This window comes from Passer domesticus, chromosome 9, assembly GCF_036417665.1.
Source record: "Passer domesticus isolate bPasDom1 chromosome 9, bPasDom1.hap1, whole genome shotgun sequence".
Lineage (NCBI taxonomy): Eukaryota > Metazoa > Chordata > Aves > Passeriformes > Passeridae > Passer > Passer domesticus.
Genome location: NC_087482.1, coordinates 10,493,570 through 10,507,221, shown reverse-complemented (window position 1 = coordinate 10,507,221; position 13,652 = coordinate 10,493,570). Strand labels below are relative to the sequence as shown.

The 13,652-nt window shown below is 56.2% G+C and overlaps 1 protein-coding gene and 1 long non-coding RNA gene across 4 annotated transcripts in view; one reads left to right on the top strand and one right to left on the bottom strand.

Moving 5' to 3' along the window:
* Positions 1-13,652, top strand: part of LOC135307622 (uncharacterized) — a 233,518-nt gene that overhangs the window by 204,522 nt on the left and 15,344 nt on the right. The window lies entirely within an intron of this gene.
* LOC135307134 (uncharacterized) lies at positions 4,043-8,175 on the bottom strand. Of its 3 annotated transcripts, XM_064431776.1 has the most exons (10): positions 7,947-8,175; positions 7,774-7,845; positions 7,582-7,686; positions 7,184-7,282; positions 6,944-7,015; positions 6,214-6,300; positions 5,939-6,010; positions 5,754-5,852; positions 5,008-5,173; positions 4,043-4,477 (listed from the first exon to the last, which is right to left on the bottom strand). In XM_064431776.1, exons 1-10 carry the CDS (start codon positions 7,978-7,980, stop codon positions 4,375-4,377), a joined length of 909 nt encoding a protein of 302 aa, XP_064287846.1. In that variant the 5' UTR covers positions 7,981-8,175; the 3' UTR covers positions 4,043-4,374. The 3 variants fall into 3 exon arrangements, with proteins under 3 accessions (XP_064287846.1, XP_064287848.1, XP_064287847.1); XM_064431778.1 differs by lacking the exon at positions 5,754-5,852; XM_064431777.1 differs by lacking the exon at positions 7,184-7,282.

The following is a 13,652-nucleotide window of genomic DNA, read 5'->3' as shown; positions in this document are numbered from 1 at the left end:
AGGAAATGTCCCTCAGCCCAGGGACGCTCAGCATGGGCTGCCCCATCCTCCCCGGGGACCCGCCACTGGTCACAGCAGCCCCTGCCCGGCTCCTGCCTGCCCACACCGTGGCCATCCCCAGCTGCCCCTGGGCATGGAGCTCAGCCAGTGCTGATCTGGCTGGGCTTTGCTGCTGCTACCACCCGCACACTGGGGTGACAGCTCCATCTCTTTAGTGCAAGAGAAGAGCTGGGCCAAGCCCTGCCCACCTTCAGTAGGGGCCAGAGAGCAGGGCCAGTGCCTTCACGGGGAGAGGACCTTGTCTGGCTGGAGGCAGCATCTGCACAGCAACAAGCTGTTAAAGCAGCTGGCACAGGGACATCGGGCATGGGCATGGAGATGTGTGATGCAATTAGAGGTCCAGTTCTCCATTAGGTGTTTGGCAGGACATATGAAGGGGGAAAGATACAACTGTGAAAGAGGCCATTGCAAGTGACACAGTGAACAGAGGCTCTGCTATACCTATCATGCACTGCTTGTGCCCATCCTGCAAGCAGAAAATCATTGGGATTCATCAAAGTGGAATCAGGGCATGTGTTCCTGTCTTGCTGTGAAGCTCTACGAGATCTGTGGGAAGCGTGAGCCCGTGCTGTGCTGCACTGCTGAGCTGGCAGCACGGTGGATACGGGCAGGACGTCCTCTGTTTCCCCCAGAGCTGGGGCCTGCAGGCACCTTGCCGGCCCTTGGCGCAGGCTGTGCCAGCCAACAAAGCCCAGCAGGCCGGGAGGAGAGCCCGGGGGCAGCGCAGCTGCTTGGGCAGTGGCTGCTGCCAGGGACACGGGCCAAAGCCATCCCTGAGCAGCCACTGCCACCCCTGGCCCTCCCTGCCCCGTCACAGCTCCCCCAGCCCCAGGGGACAGGCTCAGGCCCACTAAGGACTCACTGGAGCCTTGCTCTCCCCCTCTGTCCTTTCCCCACCATGGGTACCCCATGCAGTCACTGCCAGGTTTCGGGATGTGTCTCCCATGGAGGGACCCCAGCAGGACTGCTCAGAACCCAAGTGCCCTGAGCCTGTTTGGGATAATTCCCCTGAGCTGTGCTGGTCTTGTCTGGGCTGTGTAAGACTAAAGATTAAGAATTAAAGGCAATTTTACGTTTATTGCCAAAGTGTCAGAATATTCTAGGTTTCCCTGACTGTAAAACTACTTTGTCAAATACAGAACTGTTGGAGGAAAGGGGAACAAATATCTGGTTTCTGTATTCTATGAAAAACATTTCTCAATTCTACAAAGGAAAAACATATCTAAATGTTTTAAAATGAAAGACAAAGATAACATGAGAGTGCTGTTGGTCGAATGAGCCCCATGCCCAGCTGCTGCCTGCCCATGCCTGGCTGTGCCCAGACGAGCAGCTCCGCCAGTGCAGGTGGTAGCACACAGACACCTGAGCTGAAGCTGGACTCAAGCCTGTGATAGATGAGCAATGTGACAGTTGACTCTCACAATAAAGGAGAAATATCATGCATATATGTTAAGAGAAGTTTTATACATTTATAGATATGTTTTACCCTCTGTTGTGTTGTTATCTTGGGATTACCTGAGTTTGGCATATTTAAGAGGGTCACCTTTCTACGACAACAGCACCTGACCTCCAAGCGAGATGTAAGGAAGTAAACTCCAGCACTGGACATCAAAGAAGGAGTCGATAGACAGAACTTTAAGAAGGGCAAAAGAGTTAAACAGTGAAACCTCCATTGTGTGGATGAGAATGTGGTGGGAAAAATACTCTACTTCCGGCGCAGTAACATTGTCCTTATTCAGTGTCCTGTTATATTTCTAATAAGGTTTTTAATAAACATCTAAAATTTTTATAAGTAAATATAACTTCGAATAATCCATTCCCTGGCTAGAGGGACGCACCTCCTGTCCTGGATGGGCAGCTAGGCCAGTCCCTTCAGGGAGAGTCGGTTCTGTTCTAGGTAGTGGTTGTAACATACTACCAGCTACAAGCTGGTAATACACCTCTGGAAGGGACAATGGACACTGGCACTGAGATGCACGATGACAGGCCCAGTTCCCCATGACTGAGGTATTTGGCTGGTCTTGTGAAGTTCCAGAGGTGATCCTGTGCAGAGAGGAGATGGCTGAGGCCCCAGCTGCCAGTGGCACACAGGGACCCTCGTGCACAGCAGGGCCCAGAGCTGGCAAGGCTCCCCAGCACGGCTGGAGCTGCTGGCACAGCTGGGCCCAGCTGGACAGCTGCCCCTCAAGGCCCCGGCCAGCAGGGCACAGCTCTGGGCAGGGTACCTGGCCAGGAGCGGGCCCCACAGCGCCTCTGCCTTTCAAGGGCAACCTCGGCCCTGCTCTTTCTCTTCCCCACCTCCCTCTGCCTCTGCCCTGTGCCCCTGGGGCTGCTCCTGGCCACAATTGCTAATCTGTGATTTTTCTGTCAGGAAAGGGACATGGAGAAGTTGCCTCCAGCATCCAGCATGATCTTCACACTGTGACTGGCCAGGACTTCCAGTCAATCTATCTCTCGATCCCAGTGTCCATGGGAGCACAGTTCAGAAGCGTCTCCATGCCGTGCTGGCTTGCCCACGTGCTTTAGGGAAGTGGGCATTGCAAGGAGCTCCTTCCTCAGTGGGAGCAGGCACGGCCTCAGCTGCAGCCCCGGTGCCGCCTGTGGCGCAGGGAGGGGCCGTGGCTGTCCCTGTGCTCGGCTGCAGCACAGGGCCAGGCCGGAGCGGGGCCCTTGTTGTGCCTCCGCTGCTGCTCGGCAGCGCCGCCGGAGCCCGGGGCCGCGGCCCTTCCCCGCCGGGGCCGGGATCTGCCCGACAAGGGCGCAGCGGCTCCAGAGGCCCCGCCCGACCCCCAAGGATGGGCTCCGCCCGCCCGCCGGCCGCAAGGCTTGGCAGGAAGCTTTCTGCCCACTTTGCACAGCCTCCACCCAGAGTGGCCCTTTGCTGCGCTGAGGAGACTGAAAAACCCCGCTGCACATCTCATGAGGGATCCCTGCACACCTTAGTAGAGACCATCAAGACTCCTTTGTGCCTCCTGAGGGATCCCTGCACCCCTCAGCAGAGACCCCAAAATATCCCTGTGTGCCTCACAGGGAATCCGTGCACAGCAGTGCAGAGACCCCAGGACAGCCTCGTGTGCCTCACAAAAGAGCCCAGCCTCCTGCCCACCTTAGGAAGGACTCAGCTCCTCTCCAGTCCTTGATGGCAAGCACTAAACCACCACGTTAATCACGAGGTACTCATGCCCCTGCCAGCCTTACAGATGTCTCCAGTCCCCTGTATGCCACAGAAGAGATATCAAATCCCCTGAGAACCTGACGAGGAACCCCAGCCCCATGCACCACTCTACAAAGGACGCAAAGCCCTGCATGCCTTCCTGCAAAACCCAACACCTACAAAACCCCCCCTCCAGCTGGTGTGCCTCATGAGGGACCCGGGCCAAGTGCCATCCTTACAGGGGTCCCCCAATGCCCTGCATGCCATAGAAAAGCCAGGCTTGTCATTAACTCTAGCCAGCAGTGTGTTCCCTGGCAGAAACCAATTTCATTCTGGGCATGGGGAAGACGTGTTGTGGTGCCGGCTGCATCTGTGGGAGCGATGGGGAGCATGAGCCCGTGCTGTGCTGCACTGCTGAGCTGGCAGCACGGTGGATACGGGCAGGACGTCCTCTGTTTCCCCCAGAGCTGGGGCCTGCAGGCACCTTGCCGGCCCTTGGCACAGGCTGTGCCAGCCAACAAAGCCCAGCAGGCCGGGAGGAGAGCCCGGGGGCAGCAGGAAGCTGAGAGAAGCCCCTGCTCTGGAACTGAGGCAGTTCTTGCAGAAGCAAAGAAAGATGGTGACTTGAAGAGATTCCCACTGTGCTCAAAATTTGCCTCTGAAGCCTAAGAGGTGAGCTGGTCAAGAATCCCAGGAAATATCTGGGAAAAGGTTTTACGTGACTTGGTTGTGACGAGGTACAAAGTTCCCGTGGGAAAAGATCTTTGCCTCTGCACCAGGCTGGGTGTCTTAGGGTGTCTTAGTTCTTTGCAGAGAAAAGATTACCACTGAAATGCCATTTTATTTTATTGTATTAGTGCAAAAAACCTTTCTAGAACTATAAAACTACTTTCAAAAACACAGACATATTGTGGAAATGGGGAAGAAACATTGGGGGATTTGTCTCTACAAAAACTATTTCTAAATATTTCTAAAAATTAAAAGCTAATAGAAAATAAGGTTGTCTTCTCCAGATTCCAAAACTACTTTGAAAATTTTGAAGCTGATTTTGGAAGCTCTCAGTCAGTCTTCACTTGAGAACTTCCCACAGCCTTTCCTGGGGACTTTCGCCTTCAGCCCTGGAAGGAGGCGACCTCGAGTCACCGTAGAGATTGGAGGTGCTAAAACGAAAACTCGTCCGAGTCGGAGATGCTGCTGTTGCTCTTCCAGCAGTAAAGATCTCGTGACCAGCCAGCAGCTTTCAGTTTTTCTTCAATGTGATGCCTGTGGAGAGAGGAGGTGTCTGAGGCCCCAGCTGCCAGTGGCACACGGGGACCCTCGTGCACAGCAGGGCCCAGAGCTGGCAAGGCTCCCCAGCACGGCTGGAGCTGCTGGCACAGCTGGGCCCAGCTGGACAGCTGCCCCTCAAGGCCCCGGCCAGCAGGGCACGGCTCTGGGCAGGGTCCCTGGCCAGGAGCGGGCCCCAGAGCGCCTCTGCATTTCAAGGGCAACCTCGGCCCTGCTCTTTCTCCTCCCCACCTGCCTCTGCCTCTGCCCCGTGCCCCTGGGGCTGCTCTTGGCCAGGCAGCCTCAGTGGGAGCCAGCACTGGCTGCAGCCCCAGCGGGGCCCCCAGGACAAGGCCCAGCAATTAAGAGGCCAATGGAAGCACTGGGCAGCAGCAGAACCCTCAGCAGAGTTATTTGGACAATCATGGAGTGGCCACAACTCCACCGCAGCCTCTCTGGGAATGTTCCCTGACTATGAGCAGCCTTTAAAGGAAGCTGTTTGAGCTAGAGATCAGCATAACACTCACCAGTTTCTCTTCCAGCAATACCAGATTGCAGCACAGCACATCATCAGGCAAAGTGCTGCACCAGCCACAATGGCCATCAACTTCTTCAAACAAGGTGTTCCCCAGCAGAAAACTCTTCTCGTGCTTTCCCAGATGTTGTCAGCATGTGTTGTGATGCCGGCTGCATCTGTGGGAGCAATGTGGAGCATGAGCCTGTGCTGAGCTGCACTGCTGAGCTGGCAGCACGGTGGATACGGGCAGGACGTTCTCACTCCCTGTTTCCCCCAGAGCTGAAGCCTGCAGGCACCTTGCCACCCCTTGGCTCAGGACTGCTCAGTGCCCGAGCCCCTGAGGCTGCACGCTGTAATTCCTCTCTGCTGTGCCCTTCTGCTGCAGGCAATACTAGTCAAAGACATGGATAAGGACAAGGAAAATGCCCAGGGTTTTGGAGCTGCTCCAGGGCCCTCCCTCCTGCAAAGAGCTGCCTCTCTGCATCTACCCAGAGACTGGGAAATCGCATGGGATCTCAGGCCCATGGTGCAATTGGGGCTGTCTGCCAGCTGATGCCAAATGCCTTCCTGCAGAGGCTGGGCACAAGCCGCAGCCAGGCCAGGCTGGGAAGCAGCCCTGCAGGGCGTGAAAGCAGCAGCGGGGCAGCGAGGCTGCCATGGATCACTTCCCGCTGTGCCGGGCACGGCGTGTCCACATGTGCAGCCAAAGCCCACGGCTGCTGAGTCCCAGGGGAAGCATGACAGAAATGCACCCACCACGGCGTCTCTCCAGATCACCCGGCAACTTCTCCATGGGTTTGGGTGCCTCCAGGGACTTACTGTCTCCTCTAGGTATTTTCTCCATTCTCAGGGAACCTTAACAGAAATATTTCCATTTCCCAGGAATGGGTCCCACAAAACCAGTGCTGAGCCTGTGGGGTCATCAGGCAGACACTACTCACCCCTGCGACGGGAGCTGGTCCTGCGTGCAACATCCACCAATGGACCTGGGAAAGTCCTCCCTGCAGACACACCTGTAACACAACAGCCACAGAAGCTTCTGCCATCTCTGCTGATCTGCACGGGCACCACTGAGCCGCAGGAGCGGTGAGGGGATCGTGCAGGGCGAGGGCACACACGTGCATGGTTCTGTGCTGGCACCTGCATCAATGCCCCCCTCGCCCAGCTTTGGGCTCTTGAGCTGGCAGCTCTCCCACAGAGGAAAGCCTTGACCTACCCTCAGCATCTTCCAGAGGCTCAGTAATGGGTATGGGTTGGGAATCCAGATCATCTTCATCGACATCATCATCTTCATCAAGTTCAGCTGCAAAGAAAGGCGGGACTGAACAGCTCCTGTGAGCCTGCTGAAGATTCTCCTTCCGGCCCGAGTGTCAGTGAGGGCACCTGGGTGATTGGTGCCCTCTAAGGCACTCCCTCAGCTCTGCCTCCCACTCAGGAGCAGGGGCAGGGGGACCTCGTGCCTGCAGTGGCCCCACACTGGGATGGAAGGAGCCCCTTGCGGGGCAGTCGGGGCAGAAAGGACTCCCTGGAGCTGCCAGCAGCTCTAAAGCCAGACCCGGGCAGGGCCAGGGCTTGGCAGTGGCAGCAGGAGCAGCTCAGGCTCCCCAGGGCTGGCAAAGGAGCTGCCAAAGGCTCAGCCCTGGGGCACAGCCCTGGGCCCGGCCCCTTCCCTCTCTGCCCTTCTCCCTGGCTGCACAGAGCACACGGAAGGACACACTGGCATTGCACATGGGAGGAAGGCTGAAAGCTAAATGCTCCTTCCTCCCACTGACAGCCATCCTGTGGGATCACTGTTGGGTACAAGAGTAGAAATTTGGAGGCCAGGATTTCCACAATTCATCAAACTTCAGACGATCTCAAGGGAAATGACAGAGGAATATTACTCTGGACAATGATTACACTTGGACAGTGATTACTCTGTTAGGAAAGGGTTGCTGGCAACCTACCTTCATCAAGCTCCAAGATCCTTAAACCATGGTTTACCAGCATTTCCAAATGATGCAAGTCACGATCCCAATCTAGAAAGGAGCACAGATGGGAAGCGTTCCATGGTGTGCTGGGATCCCCTTCTCTAGGGAACTGAACCCTGCGAGGGGGTCAGGTCCTGCTGCATGCCAGGATTGCCAAGCAGCAGAGAGGGCAGCTCAAGCCTCAGCAGGGCTCAGGCCCAGAGGCACAGCAATTACCTCCTGTGCCTGTGCCTGGCATTGCCTCCCTTCCTGCAGCAGAGGCTGGCATGGAAGCACTGCTTCCTCTGGGAAATGCTTCCATCTGCACAGGCTCTCCTTTAATTTTTGGAGAAAGGAAGAGGGACAGCTGGATCAAATGGAGCTGCTCCCCAGCGGGGAGGTGGCATCTTCAGGAGGCAAGGTTTGTCAAACTCATGGATAGGCTTCAGGAAATCAGATGGGCTTTGGGGTCTTTGCCTAGGGCCTTCCCTCCTGCAAACAGCTGCGCCTCCTGATCTGCTCAGAAATTGCGAAATCGCAGGGGATCTCGGGGTGCCAGGCACAGCGTGTCCAGATGTGCAGGCAAAGCCCCTGGCTGCTGAGACCCAGGGGAAGCATGAGAGAAATGCACCCACCTTGTCCTCCTGCCTGCTGCATTTCCTTCAGCATTTGCCTCATGTGTTCAGATGGCTCATGGGATTCCTTGTGTCCTGTAGCTTTGTTCTTTCCCCTCGGAGGACCTTACAGCAACATAGTTCCATTTCCCAGGAATGGATCCCACAGGAGCAGGGCTCAGCCTGTGAGGTCAGCAGGGACACACTACTCACCCCTGCGATGGGAGCCAGGCCTGCGTGCAGTAACCAGCAAAGGAGTCTGAAAAGTCCTCCCTGCAGACACACCTGAAACTCAACAGCCACAAAAGCTTCTGTCATCTCTGCCCCCATGGCTGAGCTTTGGGCACTGAGCTGGAAGCTCTCCCGGGGGAAAGGCCTTGGCCTACCCTCAGCATCTCTCAGACGGTCATTCACAGACATGGGTTTAGAAGCTGGATCGCCTTTATCATCAGGTTCAACTGCAAAGAAAGCCAGGACAGAACAGCTCCTGTGACCCTGCTGAAGATTCTCCTTCAGGCCCGAGTGGCAGTGAGGGCACCTGGGTGATTGGTGCCCTCCAAGGCACTCCCTCAACTCTGCCTTCCTCTCTGGAGCAGGGGCAGGGGGACCTCATGCCTGCAGTGGCCCCACACTGGGATGGAAGGAGCCCCTTGCGGGGCAGTCGTGGCAGAAAGGACTCCCTGGAGCTGCCAGCAGCTCTAAAGCCAGCCCCGGGCAGGGCCAGGGCTTGGCAGTGGCAGCAGGAGCAGCTCAGGCTCCCTGGGGCCAGCAAAGGAGCTGTGAAAGGCTCAGCCCCGGGGCACAGCCCTGGGCCCGGCCCCTTCACTCTCTGCTCTTCTCGGCAGCTGCTACAGAGCCCATGGAAGGACACAGTGGCATTGCACATGGGAGGAAGTTTGAAAGCTAAATGCTCCTTCCTCCCACTGACAGTGATCCTGTGGGATCCCTCAGGACTGCAGAAGGGAGCAGGGCAAGATGTCCATATTTCTTCAGCCATGAGATTACGTTCAAGGACATGGAGGATGAGTGAGCTCTTGCCACATGGACATTGATTATCCTGTCAGGGAAAGCACACCAGAACTTGCCTCCAGCATTCTCCAACATTCTGAAGCTGTCATCCAACAGGGCATCTAGATAATGCAAGTTGGGATCCCAATCTGAAGGGAAGCAGAAATCAGAACCATTTCTGTGTGTGCTGGGATGCCCTCCTGCCTGAGAGAACAGGGCACGGGTTGGGTAAGGCTGTGGGAGCCAGATGTGAATGGACATGGCCAAAGCTGCACAGGGGCCTGGGGAGCTCTGGGCTGGCTCCTGGTCACGCTCCAGCCTCTTTGCAGGCCCTTTGCAACATCCCTGGAGGGGTGGCTGGAGCAGCACAGGGCCCATCAGGACTCTCTCCCTCCCACAGGCAAAACCATCCCCAGCGCTTCCCGTGGAGCAGGGAGCGCTGTCCCGGGAAAGGGCAGCCAGGCTGCCGGCTCACCTGCTCGCCGCGCTTGCAGCGGAGCAGCCTGGGCAGCCCTGGCAGGCAGGGCCGCGGCCAGGAGCAGCAGGAGTAGGAGGCGCAGAGCAAGAGCCATGCTGCCTTGCCCTCCGCCAGTCCCGCAGTTCTTGCTGCCACCGCTGTCCCGACACCACTGTCCCAACGTCAGCACCGCTGCTGCCACCGCCACTGCTGCCGCAACAGTTGTGCTCAGGGACTGACTGCTGGCTCCTTGTGCTGCTGTGCAACCACGGGGCTCTGGCACCTCTGGCACCTCTGTGACCTCAGGGCCTGCTGTGACCTCAGCCTGCTGTGACCCCAGAGCCCTGCTGTGACCTCATGGCCTTCGCTGTACCCCCAGAGTGTGCCTCCATCTCTATGAATGGACTGCCCTGACTGTAAATATATTGTTTCATCAAAGGTCCATTCTTCAGTGAAACCTTATTTTTTGCCTACTGACATTGCTGGTCAGGCTGTGTCCCTGGAGATGCTAAGAATTCTTACAGAATTCACAGAATGACCAGGTTGGAAGAGACCCTTTCCTGTCTCTCCTGAAGAGCTTGTAGCCATCCAGTGTAGTGCTCCAGCCATGTGAGGCATCCCACCACGTTTCTGTGATGGCAATGACATCACAGCTCTGCTGCTGGACCATGGCCTCCAGCTCTTGCTGTTTGTTACCCATGCTGTGTGCACTGCTATCCATGCACCTCAGCTGGGCTGCTGATTTCATCCCTAACTCAGGCTTACCACCCTTGGGCCTGCTTCCAGACAGCCCAGCTGCATCCCGTTCCCTCTTCAAACTGAGTTTAAAGTCCTCTCAACAAGTTCTGCAAGCTCATGAGCTAAAATCCTTCTGCCCTTAACAGAGAGATGGAGCCCATCTGGTTCCAGCAGGCCAGGTGCCATTCAAAGCTGCGCCATAATCAAAGAATCCAAAATTCTGCCAAGGACACCAACCCTTGAGCCTCTTGTTGATGATATGAGCTCTTCTATTGCTTTCACCATTCTTCTCAGCCACCAAAGGGACAGAGGAAAAAACTACTTGTGTCCCTGTCCTATCAACCACTTGTCCCTGCGCCCTAAAGTGACTTTCAATGGTCCTGACACTCCTCTTCTCAATCTCATCACTGCCAGCCTGGAGTTTCAACAGTGGATAATAATCAGAGGACTGAATGAGCCCAGGAAGTCCCTCAGGAATATCCTGCACCTGGGCCCCAGGGAGGCAGCAGACCTCTCTGTGGGGTGGGTCCGGTTGACATGGGGCCCTCTGTTCCCCTCAGAAGGGAATCACCCACCACGATTACCCGTCTTTCCTTTTTGATGTTAGAGGTGGCAATCCATGTTACAGATTAATCATAATTTGGAGGCTCTCTGGGCAGATAATTTTCTTCTTAATCATTTGGCTGACTCTCTAGATCCAGGGGCTCATACCTATTCTGAAGTGGCCCCTGGCTAGGGGACGGGGGTCGGGAGGAATTTTTATCATAACCTCCCCGTGCAGGGACCATTTCCACTCCCCTTCATCTACCAGGTGTCCTTCTCTTGCCTGACAGTGTGCAGCATAGTGTCGGAACCCAGAGGATGTCTCTGGATGCCCTGGATGTCTCAAAGCCCTGGCAGGGGCTCAGAGACCCTGGCAGGAAGCCAAAGACACCTGGAAATTCAACCTTAATTCATAGAGCACATTGCCAACCTTATATAAAGAATGACAGGCCACAAAACTTTAAGTAGCATAGTAGTAGGAATCACAGGGTGAAGGGAAAAACTTTGGAGCACTGTACAGGGGGGTTTTGTATGTTGTACAGGGGGGTTTGAAATTCTGTACGTGGGGGTCAGGAGTTCTAAGATAGAGGAATTTGGGCATGCCCTGTCCTTCTTCTTTCTTCTCCTTGGCATCCATGTTCAGGATGATGTTGGCATGTGTGGATTGGTTCATAGAGAAGGTGCACTTGCCAACAAGGGCAGAAATTATTGGAAATTAAAGGTAAATATCTAATACGTAGTTTTCACTATAAAATAGACAACCGCCCCATGGACGGGAGAGAGTGCCCTTGGCTGTCTTGCTAATCAGACCTCGGCTGGACAGAGAGAAAAACTTTGTAGATAAGGAACAATAAACGCAACTCAAGACCGAAAAGCAAGATTCCAGACTCCTTCTTCGAGAGCGCGGCCTGCCCAAAACCACCTTTTCCCATGCTGGGGCAGAGACAACTGACAGCCGACCCCGGCAGCATAGGAGTCCTGTGACTCTTGCTGCGCCTCCCGTAAGGATGGAAGGGCTGAACTCCACCAGTCTATTTCCCTTTTACTTTCCCTGATATTCCTCAGTCTTTAAACTTCCTCCCTAAGCTCGGCCACCAGTGAATGGAGATGATTCACCTGTTCACACCGCAGGCAGCTTTTCTCCACACTGCCCCCTGAAACCACTGCTAAGCTCAAACACTCTGCACAGGAATGGGTCAGGAGAGACACATCCTTTTTGGAGGGTTCCATCTAGTTACATGCACTTGTACTAACTACAGTTTTCGATTGTGTAAAAACCACTACTACCAGAAACCCCAAAACCACCCAAACAACAGAAACACTGCAAACAACACACAGTAAACCTTCCTAGCAAGAAAACCTGCAACCCTGCCTGCTTGCCCTGCCTGTGCACACTGCCTCGTGAATTGTCCCTCAGAAACATGCCACGGCCCTGTTTGCCCACTCCTGTTTGCCACAAATCCTAGAGGCCTCTTTTAATCCGCCCGCTAACCAAGGAGGGAGGAAGCTGCACCCCATCCCTGTGTAACTCACAGGCTCTTGATGGCTTCCCTCTTTTCCTGGGCATGCCACTGGAGGAGGTCCAGGCCCAGATGGTCCCAGGGAAGGAAATGTCCCTCAGCCCAGGGACGCTCAGCATGGGCTGCCCCATCCTCCCCAGGGACCCGCCACTGGTAACAGCATCCCCTGCCTGGCTCCTGCCTGCCCACACCGTGGCCATCCCCAGCTGCCCCTGGACACGGAGCTCAGCCAGTGCTGATCCTGGCTGGGCTTTGCTGCTGCTACCACCCGCACACTGGGGTGACAGCTCCATCTCTGTATTGCAAGAGAAGAGCTGGGCCAAGCCCTGCCCACCTTCAGTAGGGGCCAGAGAGCAGGGCCAGTGCCTTCAAGGGGAGAGGACCTTGTCTGGCTGGAGGCAGCATCTGCACAGCAACAAGCTGTTAAAGCAGCTGGCACAGGGACATCAGGCATGGGCATGGAGATGTGCGACGCAATTAGAGGTCCAGTTCTCCCTTAGGTGTTTGTCAGGACATATGAAGGGAGAAAGATACAACTGTGAAAGAGGCCATGGCAAGTGACACAGTGAACAGAGTCTTGGCTATTCCTATGATGCACTGCTTGTGCCCATCCTGCAAGCAGAAAATCATTGGGATTCATCAAAGTGGAATCAGGGCATGTGTTCCTGTCTTGCTTTGAACCGCTACAAGATCCGTGGGGAGTGTGAGCCCGTGCTGTGCTGCACTGCTGAGCTGGCAGCACGGTGGATACGGGCAGGACGTTCTCTGTTTCCCCCAGAGCTGGGGCCTGCAGGCACCTTGCCGGCCCTTGGCACAGGCTGTGCCAGCCAACAAAGCCCAGCAGGCCGGGAGGAGAGCCCGGGGGCAGCGCAGCTGCTTGGGCAGTGGCTGCTGCCAGGGACACGGGCCAAAGCCATCCCTGAGCAGCCACTGCCACCCCTGGCCCTCCCTGCCCCGTGACAGCTCCCCCAGCCCCAGGGGACAGGCTCAGGCCCTGTCAGGACCCAGCGCAGCCCCTGCCCAGTCGGGAGCCAGGGCTGGCTCTGGCCCTGGGCTGGCGGCAGGGCTCCCACTCGGGGCTGCTCCTGTGCCTTGGGCCTCTGGGCACTCAGGGCCAGCTCCGCAGCAGCTGCAGCGCCAGGGACGTTGCTGCACCAGTCCCGTTTCCCCGGGGCTCTGAACCAGCTCCAGAGGCCTGGAAGCCGAGGCGCCTCCAGCTTTGGCTGCTGCCGGGCCGGGCAAGGGCAGGCCCTGGGGGAAGAGCTGCTGCCACACAGCCCCGGCCAGGGCTGAGCCCGGCTCAGCAATTACCTGCTGTGCCTGTGCCCGTGTCTGGCATCGCCTTCCTCCCTGCTGCAGGGGCTGCCAATGAGCCACTGCTTCCTTGGGGAAACACCTCCTTCAGCCCTGCCTTTTGGTCCATCACTTGAGAAACAAAAAAGGACAGTTGGATCAGATGGAACAATTCCCCATTCCTTTGCTGGCATCTTCAGGGCAGCATGCTTATCAAAAATTGGGAAAAGATTTACAAAGTATCTGGGCTTTTGTGGCAGGGCCAGGGCCCTCCCTTCCCCAGACAGCTGCCAGGGCTGAGCAGAAATCATGAGGGGATCGCGCAGGGGAAGAGGACACACGTGCATGGTTCTGTGCTGGCACCTGCAGCGCTGCCTCTGTGGCCAAGCTTTGGGCTCTTGAGCTGGCAACTCTTCCAGGGGAAAGGCCTTGACCTACCCTCAGCATCTCCCAGAGGTCCAATCCTGAACATGGGTTGGGAAGCCAGATCACTTTCACCAACCGGGTTAGCTGCAAAGAACGGCAGGACAGAA

Bases quoted from the DNA above. Each gene is read 5' to 3' on its own strand.
- LOC135307134 (XM_064431776.1), bottom strand. From the start codon at position 7,980: ATGTCTGTGAATGACCGTCTGAGAGATGCTGAGG. The intron at 7,283-7,581 runs GTGGGTGCATTT...CAAAAATTAAAG, and splicing joins GCAGCAGGCAGGAGGACAAG to GAGAGCCTGTGCAGATGGAA. The intron at 6,011-6,213 runs GTAGGTCAAGGC...GTTGTGTTACAG, and splicing joins GCCTCTGGAAGATGCTGAGG to GTGTGTCTGCAGGGAGGACT.